Source organism: Pan paniscus, chromosome 5, assembly GCF_029289425.2.
Source record: "Pan paniscus chromosome 5, NHGRI_mPanPan1-v2.0_pri, whole genome shotgun sequence".
In the NCBI taxonomy this organism is placed as follows: domain Eukaryota; kingdom Metazoa; phylum Chordata; class Mammalia; order Primates; family Hominidae; genus Pan; species Pan paniscus.
In genome coordinates this window covers 107,616,624-107,639,685 of record NC_073254.2, presented here as the reverse complement: position 1 = coordinate 107,639,685, position 23,062 = coordinate 107,616,624, and the positions used below count along the sequence as shown (strand labels likewise).

Sequence of the window (23,062 nt, the reverse complement as noted above, 5' to 3'; positions counted from 1 at the left end):
AACTCCTGTCCTCAGGTGATCCTTCTGCCTCAGCCTCCCAAAGTGCTGGGATTACAGGTGTGAGCCACCATGCCTGGCCAAGTATTTGAAATCTTAAGGGAGTGGTTTAAGTCACCTAAAAGTGTAAAATAAAAAGCTAGAAGCAAGAATGGAGCACAGAGTGCAGAGTCAAGGGCAGATGGTGGAAGAAGAGCCTACAAAGGAAATTGAGAAGCAAAAGTTGAGAGAGAATTGTGTCTTTACAACCAAGGAAGGAGGATAGTTGCAAGAAGGGAGTAGTCACCAGGTAAGATGATGTTTGAAAAGTGTTTACTCCTGAGGAAGGAGGGAAGGAATTAGGATAAGGACAGATGATCGAAAGGGACTTCAGCCTTATCTTAAATGTTCAATTTTTTAAAAATTATTAATGTTGCCTTTTTGTTGTTTGTGCCAGATAAATCAGTAGATAGAGGGTTATTGTTAAAGAGAATTCTAACTTACTACGATTAACTGTTGTGGAGTCTACCATTCATTACATAAAAAGGAGAAGTGGGAAAGATTTGTAGACTTTCAACTTAGAATAATCTGAATCTGGATTTCTTCTTACTGATGTGTTCTTGTCATATATATTCTTGGACTAATAATACTGGGACCCTAGTTTATGACAGACACTATTCTGTATACTGTCTATATATTGTATTAATCCTTTATGTGTTTCTTATTGCACAATGTGAGTCAAGAGAGTATTATTTTCTCTACGTCCTTGTGCACATACATACTATTTCTGAACCGTAGTTTTTGCATCCATTAAATGGGAAATGTTGCCCATCTTTAAGATTATGAGGCTTAAAGACAACGGGTACTGTAGGAGCACCTGGTCTTGGACCTAGCACTTTATGCTTCTTAAATGTCGATTGTTATGTACTGGCTGCTGCTCCCTTCTCTGCCTGTTCCATTTAGAAACCATTTTAACCAACTCTTTAATAATAAAATTTTTCACAACATAAACCACATTTTTAAGACTCGAGATGCATTTTGGGGCCAGGCATGGTGGCTCATACCTATAATCCCAGCACTTTAGGAGGCTAAGGTGTCAGGATCATTTGAGCCCAGGAGTTCAAGACCAGCCTGGGTGACAGAGTGAGCGAGAGACCCTGTCTATTAAAAAAAAAAAAATATATATATATATATATATTTTTTTTTTTTTTTTTTTTTTTGAGACAGAGTCTCACTCTGCGCCCAGGCTGGAGTGCAGTGGCGCGATCTCGGCTTACTGCAACCTCTGCTTCCCAGGTTCAAGCAATTCTCCTGTCTCAGCCTCCCAAGTAGCTGGGACTACAGGCGCATGCCACCATGTCTGGTTAATTTTTTTTTTAATTTTTTTAGTAGAGATGGGGTTTCACCATGTTGGCCAGGATGGTCTCAATCTCCTGACCTCGTGATCCACCTGCCTCAGCCTCCCAAAGTGCTGGGGTTACAGGCGTGATCCACTGTGCCCTTCCAAAAAAAATTTTGTTTTAATTAGCTGGGTGTGGTAGCATGTACCTGTAGTCCCAGCTACTCTGGAGGCTGAGGTGGTAGGATTGCTTAGGTAGGAAGATCGTTTGAGTCTGATTGAGGCTTCAGTCAGCCGTGACTGCACCACTGCACTCAGCCTGGGAGACAGAGTAAGGCCTGTCTCAAAAATATAAAAATAAAAGTAAAATATAGATGCAGTTAGGGAAACAAAACCAACTAATATGAGTAAACAAAAGTTCATCACCATTAACATAAAATATGAATTTTGTGAACTATATATCATAGTTCTATGTTAATAACTAAAAACTAACCTGGAATATGTTTGGGAAGTTTCTGTGGGATTTGTTTCTCACTTGTGTAGCCAATAGGCATTATACATTTTTATCTTTTTCCTACCATTGCTTGTGGTCTTTAATATCACAAAAGCTGCAGCAGCATGCAGCAGTTAACAGGTTAACTGTGAAGTGGAAAAGTTCTTTTCTGCACTATTTAATCCCTCAGTACTTTTCTTTCTTTGTTAAAATAGTTCTTATCTCTATGGCTGTCGTGAGGAGTAAGTAAGTTAATGCATATAAAATGCTTGGAACAGTGGCTGGCACATAGTATGAACTCAATAAGTGTTAAATGGTGCTTCTGGTTTTGTTGTTAATATTTACTGTGGGACTTTTGGTTGTTACTTTACTTCACCAAGCTTCAGTTTCCTTCTCTGTAAAATACCTACATAACTGGTTACTGTAAGAATGAATAGACATGGAGTATAAAAGGGCACAGAACCCTTGTAAATGTTAACTCATGTTACTACTATGACTAGCATTAGTAACAAGAAAAGTGGTGCTGGAGGTAGTGCCACTGAGGATGCTAAGAAATTCTCAGTTCCATAAATTAGAATGAACAAATTGGCAACATTTAATTCTCAGTAACAGAGTAATTAAAAGCATTGTAATTTTTGTTCATTAAATTACAGTCCTTTAATTTTCAGACAGTGCTACAACAAGTAATTGAAGATGGCTCAAAATATGGATTAAAAAGTGAACTTTTCTCTGGACTTCCCCAGAAGAAGATTGTGGTTGAATTCAGGTGAGGGTGCACCCCTTTTATGTGTTGCTTAATCAAGTTGACTGGGCAGAGGAGTGTTATTACCATCATTATTTGGGGGTCTTAATAAATAACATGTGGAAAACTTGAAAACCAGTGCAATTATGTTATTTCTTGAAATCACAGTGAATCAATCATTGAACTGTGAATAAAAAATATATTTTTGGACCTCCAAAAATGTCTAATAATTATTATTTTTTTAAGTATTAACAATTACTTTTTTGGAAGAACTAGTTATTCACTTTATTTAGTTATTTATTTATTTATTTTTGAGATGGAGTCTCACTCTGTCGCCCAGACTGGAGTGGCGAGATCTCAGCTCACTGCAAGCTCCACCTCCTGGGTTCACGCCATTCTCCTGCCTCAGCCTCCTGAGTAGCTGGGACTACAGGCGCCCGCCACCATACCTGGCTAATTTTTTTTGGATTTTTAGTAGAGACAGGGTTTCACTGTGTTAGCCGGATGGTCTCCATCTCCTGACCTCGTGATCTGCCCATCTCAGCCTCCCAAAAAGTGCTGGGATTACAGGCGTGAGCCACTGTGCCTGACTAGTTATTTACTTTAATAGACTGTTAAGGCAGAGGTAATGGTTACTACCATATTAGGAATTTTAAAGTGGCCAGACATGGTGGCTCAGCCTGTAATCCTAGCACTTTGGAAGGCAAGGTGGGAGGATCACTTGAGGCCAAGAGTTCGAGACCAGCCTGGGCAACGTAGACCTCGCCTCTTAAAAAAAATAGAAAAATTAGTTGTGCATGGTGGCACACTCCTGTAGTGACAGCTACTTGGGAAGCTGAGGAGGAAAGATGGCTTGAGCCTAGGAATTCAAGGTTACAGTGAGCTGTGATTGTCATGCACTCTAGCTCTGGTAAGACACACCAAGACCCTGTGTCAAAAAAAATTTTTTTAAGTAATTTGATTACCAGAGAAACAAGTCTTTTAGTATTTGTAATAAATGTATTTTTTTAATTACCAGAAAAATAGCTTGAAGTTTTAATGTGCCTCTAAATAGTCTTCATAACTTTCTAACATGCTGTCAGTATAACTGTCTGATATTTGGACTGTTAGAGGTAACCAAGAGAGAAAAGGGAACACTAAGAACTAATACTTTCATTGTACAGCCGACAGATTGACAACCCTAGGAAATTATCAGAGATATTGCATTTGTCTTCCTAAAGCTGAAGAACAGTCTTGATGGACTGTTTTTCTACTTAGAAAGATAGAACTTGCTAAGAGCCTTTTGTCTTATTAAGTATTTATGTCTGTGGAAGATGTTTAAAAATTGATATGCGAAGTATTATCTCATGTTTACTAACTCATTATTGCAGTTTAATAGCTTTTAAACTTAGTTATGATTAGCTCCTGGACAATCAGAGAAAGAGCGGGTTTTATGCATGTGTACCGTCTGCCACTCACTTGTCTTCTTAAAGAAGGCAGACCCTCTAAAAGCAAACTCATGAATTTGTAATAAGGACCAATTACTGATTAAGCTTCTACTCCTATGGAGTAGACACATATTATGAATGACTCTAAAACTGCCAGTACACCACAATTATGATTTTTAAAGTTGAGTTTAAATATTTGTTGCATCACAAAGAGTAGAGGGATTCCTACAGTCATCCTCACACTAGAGAGGAACTACACTAAGGCCATCTCCTAAGGAAATTTGCCTGCTTTATCTCCACTTGAATAAGAAACCACTGCAAACCTTAGTGTAGGGATTGTTAAACCTAAGCCCATAGGCAACATCCAGTTTGCCGCTTGTTTTTGCAAATAAAGTTTTGTTGGAACACAGCCATGCACATTTGTTTACATCATCTACATTGGCTGCTTTCATATTGCAATGGCAGTTGAACACAGTAGAGCTGAGTTGAATAGTTGCGACAGATCAGATGGCCCAAAAGCCTATTAAAATATTTACTCTCTGGCTCTTCAAGAAAAAAAAATGCCAGCTTCTGATTAGTGTTTTAAAACAACATCCATTTTGGTACTTATGACACCATGGATTAGGAAATGGGGAGAGAGGGGTATTTCAGGCCAGTGGTTCTTCTACTTGCCTGAGGTCACTTATGTAACTGTGGTCATCTAGAGACTAGTGGGGCTACAAATCAAAAATGGCTCATTTACTTCTCTAGCCAGGCATCTCTCTCTCTCCTACCACATTGTCTCTCCCGCAGGGTAGCAAGACCTCTTTACAAAGGTACTCAAGGCTCTAAGATAGTGAAATCATCTAGTCTTGAAACAGGCACAGCATCATTTTTGTCACTTTCTGCTGATGAAAGCAAGTCACAAGATCACCCCAGATTCAAGGGAAGAAAAATAGAGTACATCTCTTAATGGTGAGAGAAGCAAAGAATTTGTGGTCATCTTTGATTATTTTCATTCATGTCTTTAAATTAATGGACATACTGCTTTCTTCACTGGGGAGGCACTTCATTACCATATTACTCTTAAACCCCTTTCAATTACCTAACCGGCAAATAAAGGAAAATCAGCAGGGAGATAATATATTACCTGTTACCATACATTCATCCTTGAAATAATGCCATTATAAAGTTTCCTAAAATTTGAAAAGTTGCCACCATTACTTACCTTCTTTTGCATTTTTTTTTTCAGCTTCACCATCTTTTTACTCCAGCTAAGCTCTAGAAATACTGTGGCTTCAGTCTTCCTTACTCATTGATTCCCTGGCTTTCCTCTTAAGTTTTGGTTTCCCATATACTGCTCCTTTTTGTTTATGCTTTTAAAAAATATCTAAAAATAACCTGTTCTATGTGAGCTGTATTCTGTAGGCTTTTTGTATGGCAGTTAATTTGCTTATGGATTTACCTCTCTTAGCTTTTTTCTAAAGCAGTTAAGGAAAGCTGGAATTTAAATGAGTGTCTGAATGCTGGTGAAGGCAGAGCCTGTCTATCTCCTAGCAGCCATCTTTGCCTCTGACAGTTCACATGTGGCATTGTTGTGAGACCATTGCTTCTCTCTCCCTTAGAGGTTTTCCAGATGCTGTAGTTCTTGCTGTTGTGATTTCAAAGTAGAGACAAAATAGGTAGGGACAGGAAGATTGTTCTTGGATTTCTTCTGAAAATGAGAGAGGTGGGAGAAGAGAATTTTTAAAATATGTAGTATCCTGAACAGACCAAGCAACATTCCCCAGAAAACAGGAGATACCACTGTGCTCAAGAAACTTTCTCCCTAAATTGAGTTGATTATGATAATACTAGATTAAGTAACTTGCCCAGGTTCACAGAGCTAACTCTTGATTCTGAAACCTGTATACTTAACTTTTACTGTCTGCCTGGTACGTAGTGTAGGTTGTCATATATTTTGTCTGATTTAGGAGCAGTGTGATAAAGTACAGGATAAATGGCTGTCCATCATAGATTTGGACTCCTCGTGGTAGATGGTGTAAGACTTGAAGCTAATTACTGTTTCCTCTCTAATCTCTCTGTAGTCAGCCTCTCCTATTTTGTACAAATCAGCTCTGTAAGATCATGGGAAGCAGTGGTAGCCTTTTCTTTTCTTTTCTCAACATGATTTTCCCCAGCTCCTGCTGTTCCCAAGTGTGAGACACTCTTCTTGCAAAACAGATTGGAGACCTCTGGCTGGTAAAATGAGAATTGTGGAGGTCAGGGTAGCAGTTCTGACTGTTAGTAACTGGCTCAGTGATCTTGGATGGGACAGTTTATTTCTCTGGCCTCTTATCTGGAAAATAAGAGTAATCTTTTTTTTTTTTTGAGACGGAGTCTTGCTGTCTCGCTCAGGCTGGAGTGCAGTGGCATGATTCATTGCAGCCTCTGCCTCCCTGGTTCAAGCAATTCTCCAGCCTCAGCCTCCCCAGTAGAGTAGCTGGACTACAGGCATGCACCACCACGCCCAGCTAATTTTTCTATTTTTAATAGAGACAGGATTTCACCATGTTGGTCAGGCTGGTCTCAAACTCCTGATTTCAAGTGATCCACCCAGCTCGGCCTCCCAAAATGCTGGTATTATAGACGTGAGCGACCACGCCCGGCCAAGAGTGATGTTATCTGTCCCTTCTTAACAAAAATTAAGGAAATTACATGAAGTAATTTAACAAAAGTCCCAGTAAGATGCCCAAATTATAATTCATAATAGCTACTTCAGTTGCCAAAAGAATTGAATTTGTATTTTCCATTTCATTGTATTCCCTTCTCAGTAGAAATATGGTATCAGAGAGAAGCAAATTGTTGATTTCAAGGGACATTTTGTCAAAACTTGAAGACCTGGATAGATTCAATTTTTCTAATACCGGAGGGAAAATGCAAAGCTCTGTGAAAGTTTTTTTTTGTTTTTGTTTTTGTTTTTGTTTTTCTTAACGGACATTATAAATACCTAGTTTTTTAAAAATTCAGAGATTACAAAGAGATATTTAATGAAAAGGAAAGCTCTTCCCCATCTCAGTTTCCTCTGTGGGTATCTATTAATCCGAATATCAGTGTTTTATTCACCCTCCTAGAGATGTTCTATGCATTTGTAAACAGACTATACATATTTTACATTGTTTTCACTTCTTGCTTTTTTTTTTTTTCTTAAATAATGTATTTTATGTTCCTTTAATATGAATGCATCCAGGGCTGGCTTATTATTTTTATTGTTCCATTGTATTCTATTCTTTTTTTTTTCTTAAATCGGCTTCATTGAGGGATAAGTACATACAATACTTATTTAAACATATAATTTCACCATATTTAAACATATAATTTGATGAGTTTTGGCAAAGATATGCAAGTTGTGTAACTACCTCCACAATTATGATATAGAGCTGTTTTTCTGGGGTTTTTTATTTCTATTGTTTTTTTTGCTTTACTTTTATGTGTATTATTTTCTTTTATTCTGCTTGCTTTGGATTTAGTTTGCTCTACTTTTTCTAGTTTCTTAAAGGAGAAGCTCAGATTATTGATTTAAAACCTTTTTTCTAATATAAACATTTCATATTGTAGATTTTTCTGCTTTAGCTACATCCAACAAATTTACTAGTAAGGCAGCAATGTGGTGCAGCGCTAGGACTCCCCTTGTTTGCTCTTCTCTCAGACATCACAGTCCTTCACTGACTATTGTCCAGATTCATAAAATCAGTGTTTCATCTATTTTTCTGGCTTTCTGATTATTTAAAGGCAGAAGAGTAAATCCAATCTTCTTTTGGCTGGAAATGGAAGGTTTTTTTTAAGCCTTTAAGATGACATTTACTTTCTTTCTAAACAATGATTAAATAAATACGTGTGTACTTTCATAATTTCATAATTGTGCACACATATCTGTAGGATCAAGTTTTTAAATCGTAGTACCCTTAAGGGTGTATAACAAGACTTTGGAGACAGACCAGAATTTAAACTCTAGTTTTACCACTTTTAACCAGCTATGTTCAAGTTAATTTATCTTTTTTTAAATATTGAAAAACTTATGAGATTTTCAAACATGCACAAAACAGGGAACAGTATAATTAACCCCCATATGTTCATTACACATATTCAAGAGTCATCAAGATATTGCCATATTTGCTTCATCATCTCTCTTCATTGTCCCAGTTCCCTCATCTGTAAAATAAAAGATAAAAGCACATATGAGTATTAAATGAGTTAATGCCCGTGAAGTGTGTGAAGCTGTGCCTGTCAGGTAGTGAGTGCTCTAGAAGCATTTGCTGTGTTAAATGATTGATTACAACTTCTTGAGCACACACGGGAGTGATAAATGTGTTGATTGGGAATTTGGAGTGGTGAGTCACATTCTGATTGTTCTGGGAGGTTTTATGCATAAATATTTTTACATGTTTTTTTTTTTTTTTTTAATTTTACAGACAGAATCTTACTCTGTCACCCAGGCTGAAGTGCAATCATCGTAGTTCACTGTAACTTTGAGCTCCTGGGCCCAAGCTACCGTTCTACTTTAGCCTTCTAAGTAGCTAGGACTACAAGCATGCACCACCACACCTGACTAATTTATTTATTTATTTATTTTATTTTTTATTTTTATTTTTTTGAGACAGAGTTTTGCTCTCATCACCCAGACTAGAGTACAATGTCGTGATCTCGGCTCACTGCAACCTCCGCCTCCCAGGTTCAAGCCATTCTTCTGCCTCAGCCTCCCAAATAGCTGGGATTACAGGCCTACACCACCACACCTCGCTAATTTTTTGTATTTTTAGTAGAATCAGGGTTTCACCATGTTGGCCAGGATGGTCTAGAACTCCTGGCCTCAAGTGATCCATCCGCCTTGGCCTCCCAAAGTGCTGGGATTACAGGAGTGAGCCACCACACCCAGCCACCTGACTAATTAAAAAAAAAAATTTTTGTAGAGACAATGTCTCGATATGTTGCCCAGGCTAGTCTCAAACTTCTGGCCTCAAGCAGTCTTCCCATCTCAGCCTCCCAAAGTGCTGAGATTACAGGCATGAGCCATTGTGCTGGGGGTATTTTTACATTTTTAAATTTTGATTTCTGATACAGTAAATACTAGCAGATACCACTTACGTGAATGCTATTACTTCAGGAGTCAAAAGATCAATTTCATTAACACAATGTCAAAATTTCGAGTTCTAATTTATCTTTGCTCTAAATTTTTAACTTTTAACTTATCTTTGCCCTAATACCAAAGGCCATACTCCACAGTTTTGTCAAAGTATGGAGGCATGACCTAGTTGATTCTTAGAAGTCTTAAGTCTTAGAATAGAGAAATAATGTTTCCCATTTTTTTTGCAGTTCACCTAATGTTGCCAAAAAATTTCATGTTGGACATTTGCGTTCTACCATCATAGGTAAGTGTTTAGTTTCACATAAAATGCTAAACGTTCCTTTGAGGAAGTATTTGATAGTTCAATTTAATGTTTTAATGCTTAAATAACAAAATAGCAAAAAACAAAAAGTTTAAATTTATATGAGCCTCCTGCCAATTCAGTATTACCTGAAATGGATGACATTGGTTACACTGTTTTGTGGAAACACAAAATTGATTTCAAAACCAAAAGATTCACTGAGAAACTAATTTTAACTGCTATATATGTTATGATTTTTAACTTTCTAAAAATAAGTATAAATATGGGGAAGACCTGAAAGATGCAAAAGTAAAAATAGTTATGTGGGGATGTATAACCTTTCAGATTTTTTTGTTCATTTATTTTGTGGTTTTTTTTGTCACCTAGGCTGGAGTGCAGTGGCGCAATCTTGGCTCACTGCAACCTCTGCCTCCCAGGTTCAAAGGATTCTCCTGCCTCAGCCTCCCAAGTTGCTGGGATTACAGGCGTGCGCCACCATGCCTGGCTAATTTTTGTATTTTTAGTAGAGACAAGGTTTCTACTTAATAACAATTTTTGTCAAAATTTAAAAACACGAATAACAATTTTTGTTAAAAATTCCCCTCGGTCATGTGAGCACTTAGTGGAATGTTCAAGACTGGAAGTTAAAACAAGACTATTTCTGGCCGGGTGTAGTGGCTCACACCTGTAATCCTAGCACTTTGGGAGGCTGAAGCAGGCAGATCATTTAAGGTCAGGAGTTCGCGACCAGCCTGGCCAACATGGTGAAACCCCGTCTTTACTAAAAATACAAAAAATCAGCTGGTGTGATGGTGTGCACCTGTAATCCCAGCTACTCAGGAGGCTGAGGTGGGAGAATCGCTTGAACCCGGGAGGCAGAGGTTGCAGTGAGCTGCGCACCACTGCACTACAGCCTGGGTGACAGAGCTAGGTTCTGTCTCAAAAAAAAAAGAAAAGAAAAAAGACTATTTCAATAAATAGAGATTACTATATAGTACTTCATAGTTGTAATGCTTCAGTGTATAATATACTTACGATTTTCATTTATTTAACACATGTCGTACAGCAGGTCAATTTAAAAACTGAAATTAAAATTATATAATATTAGAATTGGAAGGGACTTCGGAGTTTATCTCAATCTAATCTCACTTCCAATGTAGAAATCTGTCCTATTGCATGCTTAAGAGAAAGTTGTTTAACCTGTACTTCAATACTTTTCAGAATTGGAGAAATTAGTACTTGTGGCATAGATTGTTGTGGGGTCAGCTCTTACTGTTCTTGAGCAGCATTTTAAGAGAAGAAATGACAGGACTTGATGAAAAAGTATAAGAAATATACAGTATAAAAAAAGCTATATGAGTAAGTCAAAAGTATAGGAGTGAGTAAATGATGGGTAGGGTATGATAAAGTTGTTTTCACAGTTGAGGGAAATATTTGGACCAGTTAGAGATAATATTTGAGAACTTAACATGCTGTGTCTTCATGTATTATATCATTCAATTTTATAACAGCCCAGTTTGGTAAATACTGTTAATTTCTGGTTTATGGATGAAGAAATTCAGCAGCCAAAAGTAACTTTCCCAACATCCCAAAGTATTGTAGCCAGGATTTGAAATTAGACAGTCTAATTCCAGAAGTCTAGGTTCGGACATTTAATTGGATTTGTGATGTAACAAGGGGCTAAGAAAAAAATAGGAATATGCCATCTGTGTGCCAGCTGGAAAAACGGGTTCCAATTGCAGGGACTTTATAGATTGGGAAAGTCTAGAACTAGGGAAGCTGGAAAAGAAGATAGCTGCAGTAGTTTAAGTCAGGTGTGGATATTGGTGAGGGTTTATTTGCAAAAAACTAAATCCATTCTTAGTAAAGGCAGAAGAGGATTTAATGTAGGATATTGAATGGTTTACAAAGTTGTTGGAGGGCTGCAGAAGCTTTGGATTAAGCTGACATAAATAACTCCCAAAACTGCACTATGGAACTTTGTCATCAAGGGAGCTCCTGCCTCTTCTGCAATCCCTTGCACTGCTCTAGAACCATGCTGCCACTGCCATGGTCAAGAAAATGCCACTACTCCTGCCATGCCATCTAGAATTCATACAGGCATAAGAGGCAGCCCCATATACTTTCAATTTCTTTGGTGGCCATCATGGAATACTAGGACCTCTGTTCATGGTGTCACAAAAAAACAAAGCCCCCACCACTGTGCTTGTCATAAAAAAATAGAAGTAGCTCCCCTTCCAAATCTTACAGACACTGTATCTGATTGCCCAAACCTAGAAGACTTCTGGAACTCTAACCACAGGAGACTCTGGGAATTGTACTTTTTACATTTTCAGCCTCGGCAGTAGATGAGGGCACCCAAGAAGGAAAGCAGAATAGATGTTGAGTGTGAAACCAGCATCAGCAGTATGGGAAAGTGAAGGCCTTAGATTATTACATGCTGTTAGGGAGCAGGCATGCAGAGGGTAGATGTTAGTGATTAAAAGGAGATAGAATGAGCTATTTAGAAAACACAAAAAGGGAAAATACAACAGTGAGGCTTCGGTTCTTAGGGCACAGACAAATATATTTCTTGTTAATTACTGGGATTTTTTTTTTTCTCTTCTTGAAATTGACTAGAATAGCAGTTACTCTAACATGTCCTCAAATCCTATTAATAATGTAGATGAAAGTCCTGTTACTGTGAAAATGTGAGATTCTTTGGAATAACTGCCCTACAAGTAATTTCTTACTCCCTTTCCATAACACATGAAAACACAATGATGAATGTTTTAGTAAAAAACATTGAGTTGGTAAATTTAGTGAAAAGAATTTTCTACTTATGCTTTGATAATAGAGAAGTACATGGTTCTTATGTCAAAAAATGGATAACAAGAATGAGAAACTGTATACTTTATTGATTACTAGGAAATTTTATAGCAAATCTCAAAGAAGCTTTAGGACATCAAGTAATAAGAATAAATTACCTTGGCGATTGGGGCATGCAGTTTGGTAAGTACACTTGAGATTTTATTTTTCATTTCATTGTAAAATTCAATTTGTAAAAACTTTTGATCCCATTGGATGAAGTAGTATGTCCTACCTATTTTTTTTTTTTTTTTCCTAATGGCTCTTTTGCATAAAATCTTCTATTTATTTGAGTAATTCTCACCACACAAGTTACCTTTGGGGAAGGTAACTTCACACATTCAAAGAAGACCTGGGCCAGGCATGGTATTTCACTCCTGTAATGCCAACACTTTGGGAGGCCAAGGCGGGTGGATCACTTGAGCCCAGGAGTTTGAGACCAGCCTGAGCAACATGGCGAAACCCTGTCTTTACAAAATACAAAAAAATTAGCCAGACATGGTGGCATGCCCTTGTAGTCCTAGCTACTCGGAAGCCTGAGGTAAGAGGATCGTGTTAGCCCAGGAGGTCAAGGCTGCAGTCCACTGCACTCCAGCGTGGTTGACAGAGCAGGACCTTGTCTCAAGAAAGCAACCCCAGAGTAAGACCTGATGTAGGCTTTTGTGGTTTTAATAAAGAGAAATTGCCTACTTTTATTAGTTAAATGTAGAAGTGAGTATACAGGGAAGAAGTAAGTCTAACTGTGTACACCTTTCTCAACCACAGCCCTGCCATTTTTCAATCTAAGGACATCCAGCCTCCCTGGGCCATTCTACATGAAGTAGGATCCACTGTTATACCATAGCCAGTGGCCCAGAAGATAAGCAAAGGGTGATACTTTGTCTTCCCCTTTAACTGTACAGTGAGCGGTAGGAGTGGGTTGGGGAAAGTCCAAAAGGAAAAGAGAAAAAGAGAGGAGTGCGATCCAAACAGTTAAGTACTACCACAAATTATCTCTCATATAATGAGTTTACTCAGAACCATTCCTAATTCATGTAAACCAGTAATCAAGGTGTGAGAGGGCAAGGTAAATGAAGTTGTTATGGTAGTGAAGGACGGGGTAGATTGTGAAATACAAACTTTCAAAAAAATCTGTTGTTACCACCATGTGTATTTTAAGAAACAGCTCTAGTATCATTTCTATAAAGCATTCTCTGACACAGAGACACACCCTTGCCCATCTTCTCACATCACCAATTTCCTGGTATCCAGCTCTACTCAAGTATGGTAAGGCTCCTGTCTTATGTTCTTATTTGTGTGCTTCCCTGCCCTACTAGGCATGTTCCTTGAAGGCGTGGACTTAACTTTTATATCTACAGTGCTTGTCACATAAGAAGCACTCTAAGAAGAGTAGACCTTGAACCTGTTAACAGAACCATTACTGTTCACTATGGAAGAATCAGAATACATGCCCTGCATTTAAAAAATCAACCTGTAGTTCACAACAGCTGGTAGTCAGAGGGCTAGGCCCTAGGCTCAATAGTCAGACTTAATAGATGGCACTGATTTTTATTAGTTTGACCGATTTAGACATTTCAGAGGCATTAGCAAATATGTGATTAGGGTATTCATTAAATTTTAGCTGCAGGATTTCGTTACAGCAGTTTTTTCTCTAAAGGACTGCTATGGTTAATGATCTGTCAACATTTCCATTATAACCATCACTGTTAAAGAATAATTTTGCTGTTTCAGCTATCTCCATTTGAAAGTTGGCAGTTTCTAAGCACAGAATTAGTTTTTGAAAATGTATTAGGCTGAATGTTAAATGGAATTGGCCCTTACTTTTCCCATTTTTGTGTTTTGGAACACTGAGCATCTTTCCACACACTGCTCCAACCACCCTGAATTATAATCACATTTGCTCTTGCTTGAAAGTGAATAGAGCTTCAGTCATCCTTCTTGTTCCTAAGTTCCAAAGTATTGTATATTCCTGTGTCCTGTGTTCAGTCACGTCCCACTTTCTACTGAACCTTGAATAGAAAAATGTGTATCAGTAAAGCCCTTTAGATCTGAAGCTTGGTAATTGATATAGAAATACATTTTTTTTTTTCTTTCTGAGATGGAGTCTCACTCTGTCACCCAGGCTGGCGTGCAGTGGCACCATCTCAGCTCGCTGCAACCTCTGCCTCCCAGGTTGAAGTGATTCTCCTGCCTCAGCCTCCCGAGTGGCTGGGATCATAGGCATGCACCACCATGCCAGGCTAATTTTGTATTTTTAGTAGAGACAGGGTTTTGCCATGTTCATCAGGCTGGTGTCAAACTCCTGACCTCAAGTGATTCGCCCACCTCGGCCTCCCAAAGTGCTGGGATTACAGGAGTGAGTCATCACCCCTGGCCAATAAGTTGGTTTTGTTTTTTTGTTTTTGTTTTTGTTTTTGTTTTTGTTTTGAGACAGAGTTTGCTCTTGTTGCCCAGGCTGGAGTGCAATGGCGGGATCTCGGCTCACCGCAACCTCCGCCTCCCAGGTTCAAGCGATTCTCCTGTCTCACTCTCCCTGGTAGCTGGGTTTACAGGCATGTGCCACCATGCCAGGCTAATTTTGTATTTTTTTAGTAGAGACAGAGTTTCTCCTTGTTGGTCAGGCTGGTCTCAAACGCCTGACCTCAGGTGATCCACCCACCTTGGCCTCCCAATGTGCTGGGATTACAGGCATGAGCCACTGCACCCAGCCATAAATTGGTTTTTAAAGTAATAAAACTAATGTTCCTCTTTTTTTTTTATTATATTATACTTTAAGTTCTAGGGTACATGTGCACAACGTGCAGGTTTGTTACATATGTATACATGTGCCATGTTGGTGTGCTGCACCCATTAACTTGTCATTTAACATTAGGTATATCTCCTAATGCTATCCCTCCCCCCTCCCAACTAATGTTCCTCTTAACCCAGGCTGCATATATCCTTTCTAATGGAAGTTATGATCATCTTTATGCAGAATATCTTGAGTCTACATACTCCCAGACTGTACTAGGAATTTTGATATGTAGTTTACCAACCTCAGTTAGTTTTTGGTGTTTGGGTTTTTTTTTTTAGGTTCAAATTAACACTGTCCCTGAACTCTGAATTTATCATCAAAGACTAAAAAATTATACACAGTCAAATTAAAGATTTTTGTTGCTTGGCTACCTTGAACCTGAGAAATAATCAAGGATGTTCCAAGTTTTACCTTGCTGTTTTCCTCCAATTATTTGTTTAAGAACTAATATAACAACAAAACCATTACTGTCTTCGCATTAATGCCTACAAGTTTAAAAAGAAAGTTTGAAAACAGTTTCCATCAGTTTTTTAAATAAATTTTGAGTGCCTAGTGTCTAGCTTCATGATGTCACTTCAACAGAGTAGATGCTTAATAAATGTTTATTTTTAAATGTCTGCTAGGGTGGTGTTCAGCACTGTTAGTACAAAGATAAATTAGTCCTAGACTTTACCTTTGATGAGCTCATAACCTATTGGTTTCTGTGAGCTTAATTTCAGTGATCTATTCAGTATGTTGAATTTATGATTAAATATTGAATTTGACTTGTGTCAGTTTATGGGGTCATAGAAGGTGAAAGTGTGTTTTGTAATACTTCTCAGGATACATAATATGACAGGTTGGTCTTTTTATAGAATTACACCTATTCCCTGTCATGCCTATTCTCTGTTGTTCAACTTTATAATTTTTCATTTACGGATTATCATGGTAGGTCTTCTGGGAACTGGCTTCCAGCTGTTTGGCTATGAGGAAAAACTGCAGTCCAATCCTCTACAGCATCTCTTTGAAGTAAGTTGGCAAGAAAACATTTCAAAAATTTTTCAGAGTACTATGTAGCTTCGTAACATGTTTTTAATCCCAGAGGTTTATTTTTCTTTATTTTGAGACAGGGTCTCGCTCTGTTGCCCAGGCTGGAGTGCAGTGGTGCAATCTCAGCTCACTGCAACCTCTGCCTCCTGGGTTCAAGCAATTCTCATGCCTCAGCCTCCCAAGTAGCTGGGACTACAGGCGTATGCCACCATAACCAGCTAATTTTTGTATTTTTAGTAGAGATGGGGTTTCTCCATGTTGGCCAGGCAGGTCTCAAACTCCTGACCTCAGGTAATCCACCCACCTTGGCCTCCCAAAGTGCTGGGATTACAGGCGTGAGTCACCACGCCCAGCCTCCAGAGGTTTAAAAAATATGTTCTTTAAAACAAGGAACCAAAACATAATTGAAAATGTTGCTTTTGGCAGGGCACAGTGACTCACACTTGCATCCCAGCACTTTGGGAGGCCAAGGCAGGAGGATTGCTTGACACCAGGAGTTCAAGACCAGTTTGGGCAACATAACGAGACCTGGCCTCTATAAAGTAATAAAATATTAGCCAGGCACAGTGGCCTGTGCCTGTAGTCCTAGTTACTGGGGAGACTGAGGCAGGAGGATTGGTAGACCCCAGGGGTTCAAGGCTACAGTGAGCTGTAGTCATGACACTGCACTCCAGCCTGGACAACAGAGCAAGACCCTGTCTCAGAAAGAAAGAAAATGTTGCACTTATTTTACTAGGTTATTTTTATTTCCTAATCTAAGATTTTTTAAATGTCCTTTTAGTTGATTTGGGACAGTATTTCTTCAGGTATAGAATCTTTTTAGAATAAACATGCAAGATAATTATTCGACACAGAAATTTCTCAATTTTCTGTCAGTTAATATGTACTGCAGCTTTTTTCGTGGTAATAACTGTATATCAATTAGACTTGAAAAATGAGTATTTTTGTTCTTTTTCTGGTGTGGGGGACAGCCTGTCTATTTCTCTCTGAAATTGTGTGTGCTTTTTCCATTTACATCTTTCACCTCATTTTCCTGGCTTTTGTCCAATGTGAATTTCTGCCTACTCTATTTCATTTAGTCCCTTGGATACTTTGCTTCTTTATCTTCAGTTCTTCCTGAAGTTTATTAATAAAGCCCTTCCTGTCCAAACAATCTCCAGGGATGTGTTTCCTTTTTGTTGTCCCTGTTGTTATCTCTGCCGTTTCTGGGCCTCACAGTGGAAACACGGATACGAAGTCAGCCATATTGGTGACAGATCAGGGGATCAAACTAAACATGTTCTGCTTGTGTGTGAGAAAAAGCACTTGCAAAAATAATGCTTTACTTCTCCAGCTTAAGCCACAGAGAGTGCTTCATCATTTTCCTGTTAACGTGATTTTTTCCTGCAGCTGGCTTTGCAGTTAAATTGAACAAAAACATATTCCAGTTTTTTTTTTTTTTTTTTTTTTTTTTTGAGGAGTCTCACACTGTTGCCTAGGCTGAAGTGCAATGGTGTGATCTTGGCTCACTGCAACCTCCGCCTCCTGGGTTGAAGCAATTCTGCCTCAGCCTCACGAGTAGCTGGGATTACAGGTGCCCAGCACCACACCCAGCTATTTTTTTTTTTTTTTGTATTTTTTAGTAGAGACAGGGTTTCACTATGTTGTCCAGGCTGGTCTTGAACTCCTGATCTCATGATCAGCCCACCTCGGCCTCCCAAAGTGCTGGGATTACAGGTGTTAGCCACCGCGCCTAGCCCATATTCCAGTTCTTAAAGACCTTTAAAGGTTTGCCATTTTCCCCTGAGTCCATGCCAATACTGCACTCTAAATGACTGCATTTTGATTTATCATGTTAACCAAAAGATTTCTTCTCTCTTTCCCATTAAGAGTTTTATTGATAGGGAGGAATATAAAAATTAATAATTCTTCATGGTTGTCTATAAAGTATGTTCCCTTAGTGCCTGGAGTTTTTACTGTATTTATTTATTTATTTTTACACTTGAATAATTTTACCTCAAGCTTAATCTTTCATGAGATCCAGGCCCACAGATGTTATATGTAAAAAATGTTTATTTAGAAATAGCATGCTTGTTCCCCGGTGCCACAAAGAAATAGCACTTGAACATAAATTTAATTATCTCAGCAAGGCCATTTTTACTCTCTGCAGAAAGGGTACACTCGCCAGCAGTTTTGCCACGAGAGTATACCGAACAAAGGAGACAGGGTCATTTATAACTTGACACATCCACCGTACTGCTGTGTCTGGTTTCCATTGGCTGGAACGGAACCTCACATTCTGTATTTGTCCCGATTGGCTAGCAACTTTAACTTTTCAAAAGAGGCAAAGGCAGGGGAGAACAAAGGAAGCAGGAAGTAACTTGTGAAATGCTGAGAAAGGTAAAAACACCTCCAAATAAGGAAGAGGAACAGGCTGTCACCTAATGCTTGCTTGGACCAATGTAAGCATGCCAAGGCAGATATTTAGGCTAAATTGTAGGAGCTAAGAACACAAAGTATATTGATTTCTTTATTACGGCTAGCAGATATTTAAGGATGTTATGACAGGTCTTTGAATAAATTTTACTTCTAAGAGAAGTCACTATTTGTCCTTAATTAGACGGGGAGGAAAGTGTCTTTGAAGTGGAACCTCTACTTCACTTTTTACACAGAGACACCCCATGTTGCAGAAAATACAAATACCTGCTTGGAGACCTTGTGTCATTGATTTAGAGTGCAGCATGACATGTGAGAGTTATTCTTTTTATCTTTCTTCTTCCCCACCTCAAAAGTTTTTATTTAATCTTGCAAATAGTAAACCTTTGTCTTCTATGACATTTTATTTTTATCATTTATTTATTTATTTATTTATGTGAGACAGGATCTTACTCTGTTGCCCAGCCTGGAATATAGTGGCACAATCACGGCTCACTGCAGCCTTGACCTCCCAGGCTCAGGTGATTCTCCCACCTCAGCAACCCAAGTAGCTAGGACTACAAGCACACACCAGCACACCCAACTAATTTTTTGATTTTTTATAGAGACAGGGTCTCCCTATGTTGCCCAGGCTGGTCTCAAACTCTTGGGCTCAAACAGTCCTCCTGCCTCAAACTCCCAAAGTGCTGGGATTATAGGTGTGAGCCACCACACCCAGCCTATTTTTTAATTTTTTAAATAGCAATAGGGTCTTGCTATGCTATCCAGGCAGGTCTCAAACTCCTAGCTTCAAGTGATCCTCCCACCTCAGCCTCCCAAAGTATTGGAATTACAGACATGAGCCATTGTGCCTAGCCATATATAGGTGTAGGTTTTGTGGGTTTTTTGTGGAGGCGAAGTCTCACTGTTGCTGAGGCTGTACAATATTTTAAATATTTCAGGAGAATCTGTTTTCAAACTCCACAGAAACCTAAGAATATATTTCTTTCTATGCAGTTTAATATAATTTCCTGCCTTTAGAGACTCAAAAATAGTGGAAGATCAACATCTATGTTAGAGGTTATTTACTGATGGGTACACATATGGAAGGAATAAGGGCAATAAGGTACTTCTGTGAATAACTAAAAAGTCGAATAATAATGGTGTTGCTTTCATTAGTGTTCTTTTGCCGAATAGATTCACTGGGAAACTGCATTTACAGACAAAAGAAGGCAAGATACACCCACTTTGCTATTTGTAATAGACGACAAGACCATTAGAGTATTCAGTTGCTCTTTTCCTTCTCCTTTTGCAGGACAGAAAATATGCAAAGCCTAAAATGGCAGCCTACAGGTTATTATATATGCAAATTTTATAGACTCTGTTTTCATTTTAAAATTACATTTGTCACTTTGGATTACTTTCAAAAACAACTGTTAGCATAAATGAGGAATTTTTTTGAGCTTTAAGCAAATGTTGATGTTATTCTGTTTCTAAAAGAAAATCTGAATGTCAACAACTCAATTTATTTAATAATTGAAAGATGCCTTTGCTTGCCCTGCAATGTCACAAATAGCGTAGGTGGTAATACAGAGACTCTGCCCCATCGTTATTTCTGGTCACCAGAAAGGTGACCAGAAAGTCAGAGATCGTGATTCTATGCTTGGAAAGTGCTTGGTGTATTGGTAAATAATGTTGGCTGATTTATTCGAAGGAAAACTTTTAAGATGATCTGCATTTACTTTCTTATTTGTGAAAATCTGTTTTCTCAAAGCTTTGATGGAACACTTGTTTTTTTTCCATATCAAGTTGTAGTTAGTAGTGAGCTCTTTGAGAGGAAGGACCATGTCTTCCTTACCTTCCTTATCCACAACCCTAAATATTATGGCTTGCAGTAAATGCCTGAATGAATTTGCTTTTATAGTTCCCTTTTGCCCCCTTTTCTAATTATATATAAGTTGTGGAATATAAAATGTATTGTTTGTCCAGGAAATAAGTAACTATTATAGGGTACACTAATTACCATTTGTCAGAATTTAACTTACTTTGTTAACATAGTTTACTGCAGAGGAAACCACAGGCCAAACCCAGGATTCCGGCACAGGTAGTCTGGCTCCTGAGTGCTCTATGCAGTGAATGCCCCCACACCCCCACTATAGAATGGCTTTATGAGCCATTGATTTCCATTGGTTTAATTATGTACATAGAATTTTCCTTTCTTTCATCCCCTGAGTTGCTATACCAGGGACACAATTAGTAGTTTAGTTTTGGCACTTTCAACCTTCTGGCATATTTGTTTTGAATTTGGCATAGGCCATCCAGTAGCAGATTTTATGGCCTGCCTTCCTCTAAATTGAACTATGATCAGTATTCTCTAAATTGCACTATAATCAGTATTAGTATATTCAGTTTCTCAGCTAGCTTGGAAATGATATTGTATGATAGTTTCAGAATTTCTTTGATGAAAATATTTAACACCCACAGTCATTTATTGCATTTCCATTTTGGTGCATATGCTTCGCTAGTGGTTTTTCTCTGTACCTTATAGCATTCTTTTCCCATGACATCTAGCTGTTTTGTACGTGGGACCTAGGATTTTGTTGGCAAGCATTTGAAACTTTTTCTTTAATTATTCTAATTTGGTTTTTTTGGTTACAAAACAGGGAAGTAGTTTTGTTATAGTTCCTCTTCCCTTGTGAATTGGCTGTTAAATAACTAATATTTTTTTTTATTTAGAATTCACATTAGTGATTCAGGAAAACATTTGCAATAAGCTTTAGACAATATATCAAAAAGCCTTTCCACTTATATTGAAAAGTAATTTCTTTTTTTTTCTGGTTTTTTTTTTTTTTTCGTGATGGAGTCTTGCCCTGTTGCCCAGGCTGGAGTGCCATGGCGTGATCTCAGCTCACTGCAACCTCTGCCTCCCGGGTTCAAATGATTCTCCTGCCTCAGCCTCCTGAGTAGCTGGGATTACAGGTGTGCACCACCACGCCCAGCTAATTTTTTTGTATTTTTGCTAGAGACGGGGTTTCACCATGTTGGCCAGGCTGGTCTCAAACTCCTGACCTTGTGATCCGCCCACCTTGGCCTCACAAAATGCTGGGATTACAGGTGTGAGCCACCACGCCCAGGCAAAAAGTAATTTCTTATGGTAAAAGTTAACAAGTGTTAAATCTGAATCATGGATATGAGGGTGTCATCATTTACTTTTACCTATTTAAATAATACTTTTAAAGGTATTACCAGGCTTCCTTTTAGATTTAAATTATTTGAATAGACTTTATTATCTAACAGTATCTCTAAGCATATTAACCTCTTTTTTTTGCTATAGAAGGTTTTATTAATAGAACTTGACTCATTGCATATTGCCTATTAATATGGCTTTTGTAACCATAGCCATTCTTATGAAATGTAAGGGCAGCCTCTTATAAGAGATAAATATCATGCCAATAAAATATGGATTAGCCTGTATCCTAGCACTGACATTAAAAAAGGTTACATAGGCCAGGCGCAGTGGCTCACACCTGCAATCCTAGCACTTTGGGAGGCTGAGGCAGGTGGATTGCCTGAGCTCAAAAGTTTGAGACCAGCCTGAGCAACGTGGCAAAACCCCATCTCTACTTAAAAAAAAAAAAATACAAATAATTAGCTGGGCATGGTGATGCATGCTTGTAATCCCAGCTACTCAGGAGGCCGAGGGACGAGAATCGCTTGAACCCAGGAGGTGGAGGTTGCAGTGAGCTGAGATCACACCACCGCACTCCAGCCTGGGCAACAGAGCGAGACTCTGTCTCAAAAAAAAAAAAAAAAAAAAACAGTTACATAATAACACAAATAGTATAAAAATTTCTTTAAGTTCAAAATGGCCTCCAAAGGTTCTATTTCAGTATTTCTACCTTGCCCCTTTCTAGCAGGATTTAAGGTAATTACAGTGATGGGCATTTAATAAAAGAAAAATAGTGAGGAGTTAGTGTATCACTAGGTAATATTACGTAATAGTTTTGACCCTGAGCTTCCCCATATCAGTAGGCAAAAAAAAATTTTTTTTAATAGGACAAGATCAAAGCACCGATTCAATGAGTGATAATGTTTACTTGCTCTCATTTTTAAAAACATGGAATTAGTATCTATTCCTCAAGACACAATGTTTTTCCCAACTTTAGAGTCTCCAATTTCTCAACTTTAAGTAAATAATTCAAGACTAAATTCTCATCATATGTAGGGATATTTATGCAGTTGAAGTTTTTATTTTATGAAAAATTGCGTTCAAGATTTCATCATTGTTTTAAGTTACATTTCTTTTTCCAGGGAATGTTACTGTTATGGCTAGTATGAATTTTGTTCCTTAATAACATTTATATGTAAGAAATAGTTTTTAAATGATAAGAAAATCTGATTCCAGCCATCACTTGTAAGAGTTAGTGTAAGTCATTGATAAGAATTTCCCACCTACTAAATCATGCAAAGTTCCCCAGGCTCTTATGTGTCTCCTAGGACAGTCCTAGAGGACTCTTCTTGTCTTCAGTGCACACTGGTCTCTTACATGTTTAGTATCCCAGCCTATGTGATGCTTGGAGGCATGCAGCTCTTCTTGTGTGACAAACATTAGCTGGTGGTCCTTGCCCTGTCCACAG

General features: G+C 38.3%; 1 protein-coding gene across 3 annotated transcripts in view; it reads left to right on the top strand.

Moving 5' to 3' along the window:
• Positions 1-23,062, top strand: part of RARS2 (arginyl-tRNA synthetase 2, mitochondrial) — a 75,825-nt gene that overhangs the window by 31,787 nt on the left and 20,976 nt on the right. For all 3 annotated transcript variants that reach the window (XR_008955682.2, XM_057302562.2, XM_008976472.5), the window contains exons 5-8: positions 2,477-2,574; positions 9,309-9,364; positions 12,269-12,352; positions 15,934-16,010. Coding sequence is in view for 2 of the 3 variants with exons in the window: in XM_057302562.2 (XP_057158545.2) it covers positions 2,477-2,574; positions 9,309-9,364; positions 12,269-12,352; positions 15,934-16,010 (315 nt within the window). In the remaining variant the exon portion in view is untranslated. The remainder of the gene's footprint in view (positions 1-2,476; positions 2,575-9,308; positions 9,365-12,268; positions 12,353-15,933; positions 16,011-23,062) is intronic.